Source organism: Anolis sagrei, chromosome 6 (assembly GCF_037176765.1).
Source record: "Anolis sagrei isolate rAnoSag1 chromosome 6, rAnoSag1.mat, whole genome shotgun sequence".
Taxonomy (NCBI): domain Eukaryota; kingdom Metazoa; phylum Chordata; class Lepidosauria; order Squamata; family Dactyloidae; genus Anolis; species Anolis sagrei.
The window spans coordinates 7,933,603-7,950,780 of record NC_090026.1 but is presented as its reverse complement, the minus strand read 5'-3'; the positions used below and the strand labels follow the sequence as shown (position 1 = coordinate 7,950,780).

The 17,178-nt window shown below is 44.7% G+C and overlaps 2 protein-coding genes across 2 annotated transcripts in view; one reads left to right on the top strand and one right to left on the bottom strand.

The window, feature by feature from the left end:
* TM9SF1 (transmembrane 9 superfamily member 1) overlaps nt 1–17,178 on the bottom strand; it is a 58,840-nt gene that overhangs the window by 14,906 nt on the left and 26,756 nt on the right. The window contains exons 7-10 of the mRNA XM_067469559.1: nt 15,991–16,361; nt 13,589–13,813; nt 3,792–4,018; nt 334–493 (exon numbers count right to left, since the gene is read on the bottom strand). Coding sequence (XP_067325660.1) covers nt 334–493; nt 3,792–4,018; nt 13,589–13,813; nt 15,991–16,361 — 983 coding nt within the window. The remainder of the gene's footprint in view (nt 1–333; nt 494–3,791; nt 4,019–13,588; nt 13,814–15,990; nt 16,362–17,178) is intronic.
* On the top strand, nt 12,360–16,408 carry TSSK4 (testis specific serine kinase 4). The gene is made up of 3 exons (XM_060779976.2): nt 12,360–12,574; nt 13,474–13,837; nt 16,084–16,408. The coding sequence occupies exons 1-3, from the start codon at nt 12,363–12,365 to the stop codon at nt 16,363–16,365; spliced, it is 858 nt and encodes a 285-aa protein (XP_060635959.2). The 5' UTR covers nt 12,360–12,362; the 3' UTR covers nt 16,366–16,408.

The window sequence follows — 17,178 nt, the reverse complement described above, 5'->3', positions numbered from 1 at the left end:
ATAATGTGTTAAGTCAATTGTTATATGTTGTATGGAACCACTGCTGTTTCTACTGTTTTTACTGTTTGTGAACCGCTGTGAGTCGCCTTCGGGCTTGAGATACAGCGGTATATAAGCAAAGTAAATAAATAAATAAAGTAAATAAATAAATAAAATATTTTGGGATACACCTTTGCAGGTACTGCTGCCTCCCTGATCCCAACCTCTCCAGCCTGGCTTAGTCCTGAGCTTCAGCAAGGCAAGCCCCCATGCTGCTCTGCTCTTCCCCACCTTCTCCCCAAACCCAATGTTGCCCCTCCAACCACCCCTCAAGACCCTATTAATGCAACTCACCTGTGTCTTTAGAGCTGCCCCTGGCACTGCCTGGGGGTCCTCGGATTTCAGTTGCCTAGAGCCAAAAGAAATAGAAAGGGAGGGGAGGGGGGTCCAGCCAGGTCCCCTCAGTACAGACAAGCAGGGTGCAGAAAAGGTGAAGGGGAGGAGTAGGGGTGGCCTCTCTCAACCCCAGAGACTCCCCGTGGCTGTGCCTGAGCCCTCTCCTCCCTCCCAACCCGCTCCCACTCCTTTCCTTCCCATGCCCTCCGCTTTAGGGCTCTCTCAGGCCACAGTGGCGCGTTTCCTGGAAGCAGGGATGAATCATGCCCAGCGCCACAGCCTCACAACGCCTCGGGGTCCTTCAGGCGATCGGCGAAGGCAGCCCCGGCCACGTCCTCCGCCTGCTTCCGCCCTCAGATGAGCGCAGGGATTTCAATGCCCACACTATGACGTACTTCCGGGTTTGGGGCTTTTTCGGCTCCTTAGAGACAAGAGGGGAAAATAAAACAGGCAGGAGGTGGCTCTGTTATGGCCCCGCCCACCTCTTAAAGGGGCAGAGCCTTTTATACCCTCGCAGAATGAAAGCAGTCTAGGAGGGAAGTGGTTAGGACTTCTTCTTTTGGGTTGTTGTAGGTTTTTTCGGGCTATATGGCCATGCTCTAGAGGCATTCTCTCCTGATGTTTTGCCTGCATCTATGGCAAGCATCCTCAGAGATAGTGAGGTCTGTTGGAACTAGGAAAATGGGTTGTAAACATTTCCTTGTAAAGGTTCTTGTAGGTTTTTTCGGGCTATGTGGCCATGTTCTAGAGACATTTTCTCCTGACGTTTCGCCTGCATCTATGGCAAGCATCCTTAGAGATAGTGAGGTCTGTTGGAAATAGGAAAACGGGTTTATATATCTATGGAATGACCAGGGTGGGACAAAGAGCTCTTCTCTGCTGAAGCTAGGTGTGAATGTTTCAGCTGACCACCTTCATTAGCATTTGAAGGTCTGGCAGAGCCTGGGAAAATGTTCTGTTGAGAGGTGTTAAGATGTGCCTGGTTGTTTCCTCTCTGCTGTTTTGCTGTAGTAATTTTAGAGTTTTTTAATGCTGGTAGCCAGATTTTGTTCATTTTCATGGTCTCTTCCTTTCTGTTGAAATTGTACACATGCTTGTGGATTTCAATGGCTTCTCTGTGTAGTCTGACATGGTGGTTGTTGGAGTGGTCCAGCATTTCAGAGAAGTCAGCCATAGCAAAGCACCCGATGAACCAGCCTGGACACAGCATATTATATGAGAACACAGAAATGCTGGACCACTCCAACAACCACCATGTCAGACTACACAGAGAAGCCATTGAAATCCACAAGCATGTGGACAATTTCAACAGAAAGGAGGGAACCATGAAAATGAACAAAATCTGGCTACCAGTATTAAAAAACTCTAAAATTACTACAGCAAAACAGCAGAGAGGAAACAACCACGCACATCTTAACACCTCTCAACAGAACATTTTCCCAGGCTCAGTCAAGCCTTCAAATGCTAATGAAGGTGGTCAGGTGAAACATTCACACCTAGCTTCAGCAGAGAGCTCTTTGCCCCACCCCAGTCATTCCACAGATATATAAACCCATTTTCCTATTTCCAACAGACCTCACTACCTCTGAGGATGCTTGCCATAGATGCAGGCGAAACGTCAGGAGAAATGCCTCTAGAACATGGCCATATAGCCCGAAAAAACCTACAAGAACCTAGTGATTCCAGCCATGAAAGCCTTCAACAATACATTTCCTTGTAAACATTTCCTTAATCATTGTCACTGATAATGTAAACATGTGGTTTCCCCCCAAAAGTGCAACAGTTAATCATTGTCACAGTTCTTATCAATGCCAGCAATTCAGCAACTTTTAATGGCAGTTCAGCAAGCAGGCAGTTGTTTTCCAGGGATGGTGTCTTCAAAATTATTAGCTCTCATTCATTCATCTTTCATACCATTCCATTCAAACCATACCTCATATTTATACATGACACGAGCTCCAGAATCTCCATCCAATCCTGGATGGAGATTTCTGGGTATTTTAGTCCAAAACATCTGTTATAGAACTCCAGTATGCTGATGACAATGTCTTCTGTGCACACACAGAAGAAGATCTACAAGCCACTCTAAACACCTTTGCAGAAGCATACACAAAGCTTGGCCTGTCATTGAACATCGAGAAAACCAAAGTGCTGTTCCAGCAGTCACCAGCCATCCAATGCCAGAGATACAGCTTAATGGTGTAGTATTAGAAAACGTTGACCATTTCCGCTACCTTGGCAGCCACCTCTCCACCAAAGTCAACAACACCGCCTGATCTCTGCAAGTACAGCATTTTCCCGAATGAAGCAGAGAGTGTTTGAGGACCGGGACATCCATAGGGATACTAAGGTGCTTGTCTATAAAGCTATTGTCCTCCCAACCCTGCTATATGCCTGCTAGATATGGACTATCTACAGACGTCACATGCAACTCCTGGAACGATTCCATCAGCGTTGCCTCCGAAAAATCCTGCAAATCTCTTGGGAAGACAAGCGGACAAATGTCAGCGCACTGGAAGAAGCAAAAACCACTAGCATTGAAGCAATGGTCCTCCACCATCAACTCTGCTGGACTGGCCACGTTGTCCGGATGCCTGACCAGATGCTCCCAAAGCAGTTGCTCTACTCCAAACTCAAGAACGGAAAATGGAATGTTGTTGGGCAGGAAAAGAGATTTAAAGATGGGTTCAAAGCCAACCTTAAAAACTCTGGCATAGACACTGAGAACTGGGAAGCCCTGGCCCTTGAGCGATCTAGCTGGAGGTCAGCTGTGACCAGCAGTGCTGTAGAATTTGAAGAGGCACGAATGGAGGAAGAAAGAGATAAAGAGGAAGGTGCATCAAGCCAACCCCGACCGGGACCGCCTTCCACCTGGAAACCAATGCCCTCACTGTGGGAGAGCATGCAGGTCAACAATAGGGCTCCACGGTCATCTACGGACCCACCACCAGTACACTGATCTTGGAAGACAATCCTACTCGGACAACGAGGGATGGCCTAAGTAAGTAAGTAAGTGTCAATCTGTGTATTTAAATGAGCTATCCAAGGTACTTAATCCATTTTGGCGATTTATTACCCAGGACCTTATTCTGTAAATTCCAGACTAAATCCCAGAGCAGATTTAAGTACCGGCAATATAGAAATGTTAACCGAATTGCACTCTTCGTAAGTAAAAAAGTAGACTATGAATATAAAATGCATAGGACCAAAGGCGAAATATAAATATTTAAATCAATTATTTAAATATTTATATTGTATATCAGTCTACACCAAGCATGGGCAAACTTTGGCCCTCCGGGTGTTTTGGACTTCAACTCCCACAATTCCTAACAGCCTACCGGCTGTTAGGAATTGTGGGAGTTGAAGTCCAAAACACCCGGAGGGCCAAAGTTTGCCCATGCCTGATCCAATCTCACCCAACACGTATTTCCTTCAGGAGGAATTTGGAGAGGTAATCCTTGGAGGTCTTTTTCTTGGAGATGATCTTGATGGCCACCATGGTCTTCTGCTTGGCGAAATAGTCCTTGTAGACGGTGCCGTAGGAGCTGTGCCCAATCACTTTGCCGATCTGGTAGCCGTATTGATCCATCACCGAGACGTACGGCGTGGAGGCTGAATGTTCCACCATGGTTCTGTTTTGGTGCTCAGCCCAAAAGAATATTTTTGTGATAGGGAAAGGACCCTTGGTTGGATGTGCTGAGAAGTATGGAAGACCCTCTTATGTCTATCGGGAAGGACATCCAGGGGAGGAGAAGGTAATCAGGTTTTTCCAATTGTGTATCCGAGTCCAAGGAGATCTCTCCGATAAGTCTTTTGGGTGATGGGAGGGATCTAGTTGGAGATCCACCTGTCTCACCCAACTTGGTGGAATCTAAACCATCATCCTGCCAACTAACAGCTCCAAAGGAAGAAATGGGATCTGCTCAGCCAGACCCCAACCACTCGGATGGGGTCAAACCTTCTTTTCTGCCTGGGTTCTGAAGATGCCCTTGGCATTCCAGCCATGTCAATAGGCCAAAGGGGTTCTAGTTACCATAGGGAGGCTTCCATGAATGGCACTGTGGGATTGTCTCCCAACAAAAGATGTTGCCTGATGTAACGTGGGTTCCGCTTGCTCCAAACTCTCTTGGTTCCAAATCCTACTCCTAGGATTTAAGTAATACTATGTTCTCATCTCAAACAAACAAGGGTCTTCTGTTCCTGTGATGCCCTTTGACAAAATTATAAGCCTCTTTTGGAGGAAAGGAGAAGTGTATGGTTAAAGGGTTGGAAGAGACCCCAAGGGCCATCCAGTCCAACCTCCTTCTACCATGCAGGAATACACAATCAAAGCAGTCTCGACAGACAGCCATTCAGTCTCTGTTTAACAGCCTCTAGAGAAGGAAACTCCAACAAACTCCCTGTCAGTCAATATTCAACTAAAGTCGAAAGGGATCTCGAAAGGCCATCCAGTCCAACCCCATTCTGTCATGAAGGAGTACACAATCCAAGCACTCTCGACAGATGGCCATTCAAGTCTCTATTTAACAGTCTCTAGAGAAGGAAAATCCAACAAACTCCCAGGCAGTCAATATTCAACTAAAGTCGAAAGGGATCTCGAAAGGCCATCCAGTCCAACCCCATTCTGTCATGCATTGATACACAATCCAAGCACTCTCGACAGATGGCTACTCAGTCACTGCTGAAAAGCCTCGGGAGAAGTATAATTATCTGCACTCTCTGGTAGTCTATATTCTATTAGCGTTAGAAGAGATCCCTAAAGGCCATCCAGTCCAACCCCATTCTGTCATGCAGGAATACACAATCCAAGCACTCTCGACAGATGGCCATTCCGTCTCTGTTTAACAGTCTCTAGAGAAGGAAAATCCAACAAACTCACAGGCAGTGAATATTCAGCTATAGTCGAAAGGGATCTCGAAAGGCCATCCAGTCCAACCACATTCTGTCATGCAGAAATACACAAATAAAGCACTCTCGACAGATGGCTATTCAGTCCCCACTGAAAAGTTTTGGAGATGTATATTTCACTGCACTCCCTAGAAGTCTACATTCCATTAGCGTTAGAAGGGATCCCTAAAGGCCATCCAATCCAACCCCCTTCTACCATGCAAGAATACACGATCAAAGCAGACTCGACAGATGGCCATTCAGTCTCTGTTTAACAGCCTGTCGTTTGAATCCAATGGAAGTTAAAGTGGTATCAAATTGCATTAATTTTGTAGTCTAGAGGCCAAAAATGTGGTTATTGATTAAAAATTAGCCACAGCTGCTGTTCACAGATCCGGGGAACACAGCAGAGTGGAGGGTGAGCCCTGGCACCACAATGGCTGGGAGGAAAAAAGGGAGGTAATTTAATAAACACTTTCTTCTAGAGAATCCTGGCAATTTGCAGCAACAAACCTGTCAAGCCGTGCAAATTATAGCAAGCTGTGGCTTTTCTTGCTGAGCTGGAGATGCGCACCCAGCTCTTTCCTTTCGCCTGGAGCTGGGCTCTCTAAAATTGGGAGGAAAATAGTATCTTTGTCTCCTCCATGATGAAATTGACTGGCAAGGCACCCATTCAACTTGTGTGTATTTTGCAGGCCCAATATAAACCGCAGGCAAAAAGAGCACTAAAATAGTAGCTGAACATCTGTAGGTGGAGGTAAACATTACTATTTACTAGAAAGGGTGGCTTCATATGTGCAAATATAAAATCTGTTTATATTAGAAACCACACTTTCCTAACACACACACATTTATTGACCTCAAGAAGAGGCAGATAAAAATATATATTATTATTATAATTACTAATATAACTATTATTATTATTATTATTATTATTATTATTGGAAGCACTCTGCACATGAGCAGAGGCACAGTTTCTCATTAGCACTGCCTTCTTGATTCATATGCCCACCTCGAGCACCATTAATATATACAATATATTAATATATAGAAATAATAACATTGTACTAAAATAATATGAATATAGCATATATAATATTAACAATGTTGTAATATATTATTATTATATTACCCTCCACTCTGCTGTGTTCTCTGTGGCTATTCTTAATCAATAACCACATTTTTGGCCTCTAGTTTGCAAAATTAATGCAATTTGACACCACTTTAACTTCCATTGGATTCAAACTACAGCAAAATAAGTTCCACCTAATCTTTAGTAAACCCTTCCTGACAGTAAGACCTATCTGATAGTGGAATACACTGTCACTTGGGAGTCCAGCAGAGCCTACATTTTGTGAGGCTTTTAAACAGAGACTGGTCATCTATTGGGAGTGGTTTAATTGTATATTCCTGCATGGCAGAATGGAGTTGGACTGGATGACCTTTAGGGATCCCTTCTAACTCTAGTGGAATATAGACTACCAAGGAGTATGGTGGAATATACATCTCCAGAGGCTTTTCAGCAGGGACTGAATAGCCATCTGTCGAGAGTGCTTGGATTGTGTATCCCGCATGACAGAAAGGGGTTGGACTGGATGGACTTTAGGGATCCCTCCTAAGTCTCGTGGAATATAGACTTCCGGGGAGTGCAGTGGAATATACATCTCTAACACTTTTTAGCAGGGACTGAATAGCCATCGGTCGAGAGTGCTTGGATTGTGTATTCCTGCATGACAGAATGGGACTGGACTGGATGACCTTTCGAGATCCCTTTTGACTTTAGTTGAATATTGACTGCCTGGGAATTTGTTGGATTTTCCTTCTCTAGAGACTGTTAAACAGAGACTGAATGGCCATCTATCAGGAGTGCTTCGATTGTGTATTGCTGCAGGACAGAATGGGTTTGGACTGGATGGCCTTTAGGGATCCCTTCTAATGCTAATGGAATATAGACTACCAGGGAGTGCAGAGAATTATACTTCTCCCGAGGCTTTTCAGCAGTGACTGGATAGCCATCTGTCAGGAGTGCTTGGATTGTGCATTCCTGCATGATAGAATGGGGTTGGACTGGATGGCCTTTCGAGCTCCTTTTCAACTTCAGTTGAATATTGACTGCCTGTGAGTTTGTTGGAGTTTCCTTCTCTAGAGGCTGTTAAACAGAGACTGAATGGCTATCTGTCGAGACTGCTTTGATCGTGTATTCCTGCATGGTAAAAGGGGGTTGGACTGGATGGCCCTTGGGGTCTCTTCCAACCCTTTAACCATACACTTCACCTTTCCTCCAAAAGAGGCTTATAATTTTGTCAAAGGGCATCACAGGAACAGAAGACCCTTGTTTGTTTGAGATCGTGTCATCGTGTCAGGGGCAACCAGACCATTGTATTACATTTCTAACAGAACAAAACAAACAAACAGATAAAAAAAACCCACAAAGTTTGCAAGCTTGGTAGTAGATTAAATGTCCTTTGACCAGTAGCTGGCCACTTGGAGTGCCTCTGATGTTGTTGCAAGAAGGTCCTCCATGGTGCATGTGGCAGGGCTCAGGTTGCATTGCAGCAGATGGTCAGTGGTTTGCTCCTCTCCGCACTCGCATGTTGTGGATTCCACTTTGTAGCCCCATTTCTTAAGGTTGGCTCTGCATCTCGTGGTGCCAGAGCGCAGTCTGTTCAGCGCCTTCCAAGTCGCCCAGTCTTCTGTGTGCCCAGGGGGGAGTCTCTCATTTGGTATCAGCCATTGGTTGAGGTTCTGGGTTTGAGCCTGCCGCTTTTGGACTCTCGCTTGCTGAGGTGTTCCAGCGAGTGTCTCTGTAGATCTTAGAAAACTATTTCTTGATTTAAGTCATTGACATGCTGGCTGATACCCAAACAAGGGTGAGCTGGAGATGTCACTGCCTTGGTCCTTTCACTATTGAAATTACACTGTTTAGCTGGTATTGCACCACCTGACATCCACCAGGAAGTAGCCGCCAATAGTTTGTTTGAGATGAGAAAATAGTATTACTTAAATCCAATGAGTAGGATTTGGAACCAAGAGAGTTTGGAGCAAGCAGAACCCATGTTGCATCAGGCAACATCCTTTGTTGGAAGACAATCCCTCAGTGCCATCCATGGAAGCCTCCCTATGGTAACTGGAACCCCATCGGCCTATTGACATGGCTGGAATGCCAAGGGCATCTTCAGAACCCAGGCAGAAAAGAAGGTCGGACCCCTTCCTAGTGGTTGGGGTCCGGTTGAGCAGATCCCATTTCTTCCTTTGGAGCTGTTAATTGGCAGGATGATGGTTTAGATTCCACCAAGTTGGGTGAGACAGGTGGATCTCCAACTAGATCCCTCCCATCACCCAAAAGACTTATCGGAGAGATCTCCTTGGACTCGGATACACAGTTGGAAAAACCTGATTACCTTCTCCTCCCCTGGTTGTCCTTCTCAGAACATCCCACCAAGGGTCCTTTCCCTATCACAAAAGTATTCTTGAGGATTTGGGGCTGAGCACCAAAACGGAACCATGGTGGAACATTCGGCCTCCACGCCGTACGTCTCGGTGATGGATCAATACGGCTACCAAATTGGCAAAGTGATTGGGCACGGCTCTTACGGCACCGTCTATGAGGCCTATTTCGCGAAGCAGAAGACCATGGTGGCCATCAAGATCATCTCCAAGAAAAAGGCCTCTGAGGATTACCTCTCCAAATTCCTCCCAAGGGAAATACAGGTGGTTTACCTTTACGTGTTGGGTGAGGTTGGATGAAGCATGGGCAAACTTTGGCCCTTTGGGTGTTTTGGACTTCAACTCCCACAATTCCTAACAGCAAGTAGACTGATATACAATAACCCTGTAAGGTAGACTCAAAGAGTAGGTTTTAGAAACTCTCCAAATGACATTGGCACTTGGTTCAACAAGTTTGAATGTAATCATATTTAATAATATGGGGACATTGCTTTTGATTATATTTTCATATTAAGTCCTGCTTTGTGGCTGGGCCTTGTTAATATTCTGGTTTAGTTTGTTACCGTGATAACTATCTAGCCAGGAAGATGAAATTAAATAATTGATTTAAATATTTATATTCCACCTTTTGTCCTGCGCATTTTACATTCATATCCTACTTTTCTACTTACGAAGAGTACAATGGGTAGTTAATACAATTCATTTACCATTTCTATATTGCCAGTACTTAAATCCACTCTGGGATTTAGTCTGAAGTTTACAGAATAAGGTCCTGGATAATAAATTGCCAAAATGGATTAAGTACCTTGGATAGCTTATTAAAACACAGATTCACACACCTGCCACTGACATGTCATTATTTTGGACTGCAAGACCCAGAATACAATACGCAATTGTTTTGGACTACAATACCCAGAATCTCCATCCAGGATTGGATGGGGATTCTGGAGCTTTTGTCATGATGAAATATGAGGTATGGTTTGAATGGAATTGTATGAAAGATGAATGAATGAGAGCTAATAATTTTGAAGACACCATTCCTGGAAAACCACTGCCTGCTTGCTGAACTGTAATCAAAAGTTGCTGAACTGCTGACATTGATAAAAACTGTAATTGTTTTGGGGAAAACAATGTGTTTACATTATCAGAGACAATTATTAAAGAAATGTTTACAAGGAAGTCTACACAAGACTGCTTATGTTTATTAACACCAATTACGAAGAGTCAACATCTGTCCAGGAACTGATGATATCAACATATTTCAGACTGGAAGAACATCTATCAATGATTTACAATTTATTTATTTATTTATTTATTTACTGCACTTGTAGACCGCCGTTCTCAGCCCTAGGGCGACTCACGGCGGTGTACAACATATAAAAAACAATTTACACTAAAGGCAATAAAGGCAATAGCACAAACAACAGTAACAACATCACTATCAATAATACAATTACACTAAATCATTTGCGACGTCTCATCATAGAATCACAATCCAATCTCGTTTTCCATATTCCGTTCCAATCATCATTGCCAATTGTTGTAGCACTTAGTCAAACGCCTTCTCAAACAACCACGTTTTTAGTCTCTTGCGGAATGTCATAAGGGAGGGCGCCTGTCTGATGTCTACAGGGAGGGTGTTCCACAGCCGGGGGGCCACCACCGAGAAGGCCCTATCCCTCGTCCCCACCAGGCGTGCCTGTGAGGCAGGCGGGATCGAGAGAAGGGCCTCCCCAGACGATCTCAAAGTCCTCGTGGGCTCATAGGCCGAGATGCGGTCAGACAGGTAATTTTGGAACGACATACCCTATTTCCCTGAAAATAAGACATCCCCTAAAAATAAGACCTAGTAGAGGTTTTGCCGAATTGCTAAAAATAAGGCCTCCCCACAAAGTAAGACCGAGTTAAGTTTTTGTTTGGAACCATGCCTGCCAAATAGAACATCAAAGCATGCATTGAATAAATCTTGCTTTGTGTCCATAAATATCGGGATCAGTAAATGTACCATAGATTGCTGTACATGGAAATAATGGCAGCAACAAGAAATTCTTGATTGATGAAACCTAGGATCATGTTGGCTTTTTTGGCTTGATAGGATTCATAGTTTGTCTGATTATGCTGATTTGTGATGACAACTACTGTACAGTATGTAATAAATGTTAATGTTTTGTTCAACAATACATATTGTTGAATACGCCTGGCAGGAACGAGAGACAGGGCCTTCTCAGTGGTGGCCCCTCGGCTGTGGAACACCCTTCCTACAGATATTAGATCGGCCCCCTCCCTATTGGCATTTCGGAGGAAAGTGAAGACCTGGTTGTTCGAGCAGACATTTGATTAGGCAGTGTAATGAATATAGGAACACGGAATAACGGATGATGAGATTGGATCTTGATTCTACTGATGAGACGCGAATGAGTTGTTATATTGATGCTTAATTGTTTATTATGCTACTGTTTTAACTGTCCCTTCACTGTTTTTATGATGTTTTGCATTGAATTTTTGCTGTTGTTAACCGCTTTGAGTCGTCTAAGGGCTGAGAAAAGCGGTATATAAATGAAGTAAGCAAATAAATAAATAAATATGAATTCTTCTTCATGGAAAAATAAGACATCTCCTGAAAATAAGACCTAGCACATCTTTGGGAGCAAAAATTAATATAAGACACTATCTTATTTTGGGGGAAACAGGGTACAACATCAGCAAGGAAATATTGCTATGTAAGAGACCTTATTACAATCCAAAAATTGTGACAGACAGCAGTGCTGTTCACCTGCCATGCTGTATGGAAAGAGATGGTGTATGCCTCCTTGTCTCAAGAGAAGAGAAAGGAGTGTGATTTTGGAGTTTTGGATTTTGTGCAGGGAGTCCGGTTCTGCTTCATGGAAAACGGGGATCTGATCCTTGCCATTGTGCTTAGGGGAAGGATGCATTTTGGCGTTTAGGAGTTTTGGAAATATGCATTGACAGATTTTCAGGAAAGCAAAGTATAGTCCAATAAATGTTCTTCTCCAAGGAGTTAGAAAGGATATGGTAATATTTGAATGCAGGGGAATGAATTAATGTGCAAGTGAAGGCTGAGTGAAAATGTAATTCCCCTCTGTTTGTTTGATAGCCAATGTAACTATAGGTTGTTTATGAATCCAATGTAGTTACATAGAATCTGTAAGTTTGTATAGCTATATAAATTCTGATACCCTTTCTCTTACTGGAATGTATTGATATTATGGCATTGAATTGTTGCCCGTGTTAGCAGCCCTGAGCGCGCGTCCCCCCCCCCCCCCCCCACTGATAGGGCAGTGCAGATTCAAATAATTCAGATTATATTGTGGATTATCTGCCTTGATATTCTGGGTTACAGGGCTGTATGGACAGGCCCTTTGAGGCAAGGAAAGTCTAAAACAAGGACTATATACAGCCCATGGGGACCACTATAGTGGCTGTTAAAGAGGGGTAGAAATGATGTAAATAAACAAATAAACAAATAAATAAATAAAATTTCAATAAAAAGAACCTATGTTTTAAAGGTATTGAAAAGTTATTCATAACACTTGTAGTCCGAAAAGCAAACATGAAATGGAAATTGGGACTGCGAAAGACAGAAAGGGACATAGCATAGGTTTAACCCTGAATCCGTTTCTCCTTTCCAGGTGATGAAGAGTCTGCGCCACAAATACGTGATCAGTTTCTACCAAGCCATCGAGACCACCTCCCGCCATTATATCATCATGGAGCTGGCACCCTGCGGGGATGTCTTGGAGTGGATCCAGAAGTCGGGCGCTTGCTCCGAGGCCCTGGCGGGGAAGTGGTTCTCCCAGCTGGCCCTGGGCATTGCCTATCTTCATGGCAAGGGCATCGTGCACCGGTCAGCAAAGGGGCAACTTGGGCTCTGGTTGGGTGGCAAAGTCATGAGTCCTGGCTGGAATGCTAGTGTTGGAAAATACCATAATGGCTGTCCTGTCCAACCTCTTGCCATTCAAGAAGATACAATGCAAGCCCTCCTGACAGTTTATTTAACATTTAGTTAAATAAGCAGAAGTGAGATGTTTGAATGTGTTGAGATTAATTTCACAATTCAGCAGCAGATCAGTTGCACAACTTCAGCGCTTTCCAGTAGCTTCTTCCTGCACAGTATTTTCAGTCAACTGCTCCCACAGCCTGCAGTCACTCTGGAACCTTTTACAGACACTTGAGCACATGCCCGGCCATTGTCAGTTTTACCGTTGTCTTTCCCCCAGTCTAGATGATATTACAAACTTACCACAGCATACAGTTATATCTTGTCTTAGCAGACAGGTTCTTTTAATCAATTACATATAGCCTTCGACGACAACATCACAGCACAAGGAGAGGAATACACACTGTACATGACTTCCTTATATACAATTCTATACAATTTCACATAGCAATCTCTGATTGGTTCCCAACTCATTAACTTAACTCAGACCCAGGATTACATCATTCACAATCACCTGGACTAGGCCAGAACACATTCCCCAAATGATTCCCTATATACAGTTAATGCATGACTCAGCATTTCCAATAGCCCATTAGCAGTGCATGACTCAGCTATATTACATTACAATACATTGTAAAACCTGACAGGATGGTGTCTTGCTGCCTGGAAGAAAAGGGTCAGTTTGGATGGCCCTTGAGATGTCTTCCAACCCTATATTACACTATGATTCTTTGAGATCTCCAGCCAGATCAGTCCTGTTTCCAAGTTCTGTCGTTGCAGTGAATCTCACTCTTTGATTCTCGCAGGGACCTCAAGCTGGAGAACCTCCTCCTGGATAAGCGGGAGAACATAAAGATCTCAGACTTTGGCTTCTCCAAGATTGTGACCCCGCAGACGCAGCCGCCCCCGACTCCTTCCTACCGCATGATGAGCTGCTTCTCCCACCTCAGCCAGACCTACTGCGGCAGCTTCGCCTACGCCTGCCCGGAGATCCTCCTGGGGCTGCCCTACAACCCCTTCCTCTCCGACATCTGGAGCATGGGGGTCATCCTCTACACCTTGGTGGTGGCCCACCTGCCCTTCGATGACACCAACCTCAAGAAGTTGCTCCGCGAGACCCAGAAGGAGGTCAACTTCCCAAGCCACCTCCAGATCAACGAGGAGATCAAGGTGAGGATGGCCCACCTGTAGACCTTACAACAGGCATGGGCAAACTTTGCCCCTCTAGGTGTTTCGGACTTCAACTCCCACAAATTGTGGGAGTTGGTCCAAAACACCTGGAGGTCCCAAGTTTGCTCAGGCCTGCTCTGAGTATATTGTCTGAAGAGTTTGGGGAACTTTGGATCCAAACATGCAGCTTTTTCTACCTGATATCCTGACTGAGGGATTTAACATCTACATGAAACCGCTGGGAGATATTCCTAATTGCCATACAATATTTAATGCATTTTTAGAAATACTAGTTAGACTCACAGTAATAAAAAAATCATCTTCAGGCTATGTGTATATATGAAACATGAATTAATTTCACGTTTAGACCTGAATCCTATCTTCAAGATTTCTTTTTTCTCTGTGTATTTATCTATGCAAATCCAGGTATTGCAAAATATTTCTGGTTTCATGCATTTCAGATAACAGATACTCAACCTGGATTAAGACTGTAACAACATCTAAAACAAGTCTGATCTTGGAGTGTTGAGAATGGGAGTGTCAAGTTTAGTAATGTTTAAGGCAGGCATGGGTACATTTTCTAACTTGGGGACCACATGATAACATTCCCTACTAGAATGACTGGCTTCCTGGTGATGGAAGGAAGGAAGGGGAGGAGGGAGGAAAGAGAGAAGGAAGGAAGGAGGAAAGGGAGGAAGGGAATGATGGAAGGAAAGAGAGAAGGAAGAAAGGAGGAAAGGGAAGAAGAAAGGAAGGAAGGAAAGACAAAAAGGAAGGAAGCAAGGATGAAAGGGTGGAAGGGAAGGATGGATGGATGGAAGGAAGGGAAGGATGGAAGGAAAGAGAGAAGGAAGGAAAGAGGAAAGGGAGAGGGAAGAAGGGAGGAAAGAGGGAAGAAAGGAAAGGCAAAAGAGAAAGAAGGATGAAAGGGAGGAAGATAAGAATGGAAGGAAAGGAATGAGGAGGAAAAGAGAGAAGGAAGGAAGGACAAAAGGGAGGAAGGGAAGGGTGGAAGGAGAAAGAGGGAGAGAAGGAAGGAGGGAGAAAAGAGGGAAAGAAGGAAAGACAAAAGTGAAGGTAGGAAGGATGAAAAGGTGGAAGGGAAGGATGGAAGGAAGGAAAGGAAGGAGGAAGGAAAGAACGCAGGGAGGGAGGAAGATAGATAAGGATGGTAGGAAGGGAAGGATAAAGGAAAGAGAGAAGGAAAGGCAAAATGGAAGGAAGAAAGGAGAAAGAGGGAGAGAGGAAGGAAGGAAGGAAGGAAGGCAGGAAGGAAGGCAGGAAGGAAGGAAGGAAGGAAGGAAGGAAGGAAGGAAGGAAGGAAGGGGAAGGGAGGGAGGGAGGGAGGAAAGGAGAACAAAGGGGTGGAAGGGAAGGATGGAAGGAGAAAGAGGGAGGGAAGGGAGGCAAGGAGGAAGGAAAAAGAGAAGAAAGGAAAGACAAAAGATAGGGAAGGAGAGAAGGACGAAAGGGTGGAAGGGAAGAAGTAAGGGAAGAAGGACGAAGGAGTAGAAGGGAATGGAGGGAGAAAGAGGGAAGGGGGGAAGCGAGATGTAAAGACAAAAGGGAAGGAAGGAGAAAGGGAGAGAGAGAAGAAAGGAAGAATGAAAGAGTGGAAGGGAAGGAAGGAGGGAGGTAGGAAGAGGAAGGGGAGAGAAGGAAGGAAGGAAGGAAGGAAGGAAGGAAGGAAGGAAGGAAGGAAGGAAGGAAGGAAGGAAGGAAGGAGAGGAAGGAAGGAAAAATAGGATTGTGTGAGAGAGGGAGGCCTGAGAAAAGACCCCAATGGCCCGCTTCCGGCCCCTGGACCTGGGTTTTCCCATATATGGTTCAAGGCCTCATAAATTATCTTTTTTTAGGATTCATCTGCAATGCAGAATGAATGTAGTTTTAAACCACGTTCCCTGCCAATGCGATTGAATGCTTGGAGTTGTAGTGTGGCAAAGGACCAGCACACTTCAACAAAGAAGACCTTGCAAAAGTACAGCTCCCAGGGATTCCATCGCATTGAGTCATGGTGAACCTTCTCTGGATACCTTCCAGCTTGTCCATCTACTTCTCGAATTGCTTTGCCCAGGACTGGTCAGATTATTATTCCAGGGGAAGGTTTGACCAAAACAGAACGGAATAGGGTTATGACCTTTCTTTTGACCAACACTCCTAGTGATGCATCCTGGAATTGTGTTGGCTTTCCTGAGGTGCTGCATCCTTTTGATGGTGTCTGTCTTGTCTTTCCGGCAATCTCGTAGGAGCTGGTCCATCGCATCCTCCGCCCGGCTTCGAAGCGCCTCAACATCTTGGAAGTCCTCAAGGTGCAGTGGGTCATCAAATTCCTTGCTGAGAAGCCCACCACGGAGCTCAAGGCCCTGGAAGCCATCTGCGGACCCCGGGCCACTGACTCCTTGAAGAACGCCAACCTCAGCACCAAATCCCGCTCCCTGACTTTCGCGCCGGACAAAAAAAAGGCCGCCAGCCGTACGCGCAGCACTGGGCAGATCAAGGGCTCCAAAAACACAGAGAAAAGCAGCTAAGGAGGGGTGCATTAAAAACAAAAGACTCTTTAAGGCAAAGTTGTTGGCGGTCCATGTTTTTCTGGGCTTAGTGCTTACCTTCAACGGCCAGGGAGTGTGCAAACCAGAAACAAATACAGCCAAACACTGGGGAAACTTGATAAATGTAACATAGAGCAGGGGCCCTTTATCAGGAATGAGCAGGAACAAGGTTTGGGATATCACCTTTTCATGGGATCATAGTTGGAAAATACTCCCAAGTCCAACCCCATATTGCCATGCAGGATCACACAATTGAAGCACTCCCGACAGGTGGCCTTCCAGCCTCTGCTTCAAAACATCTAGAGAAGACTTGATTTTTGTGGATGGATGTCATCGACATTGTACAATCGGTAAGCTGGCTGCACCCTTTGTCAGAGATACTAAAGACCTTGTAAAACGACAGCTCCCATGATTCTATAGCATTGACACCACTTTAAGTGCTGTGACTGAATGATATGGACAGTTTTACATGTTCAGACTAAAACCCAGAATGGATTCACCACTCTGATATACAAAAATGTGACTGTCTGCTAAACTAGTTTATTTATACTAGAACAGTGGTTCTCAACCTGGAATCCCCAGATGTTAGTGGCCTACAACTCCCAGAAATCCCAGCCAGTTTACCAGCTGTTAGGATTTCTGGGAGTTGAAGGCCAAAAACATCTGGGGACCCCAGGCTGAGAACCACTGTACTAGAATCTGACCTCACTATAACTTCCACGGCACAATGCTATGGATCCTTGGGAGTTGTAGTTTGGCAATGCATTACAGCAGTGGTTCCCAGGAGCCCCC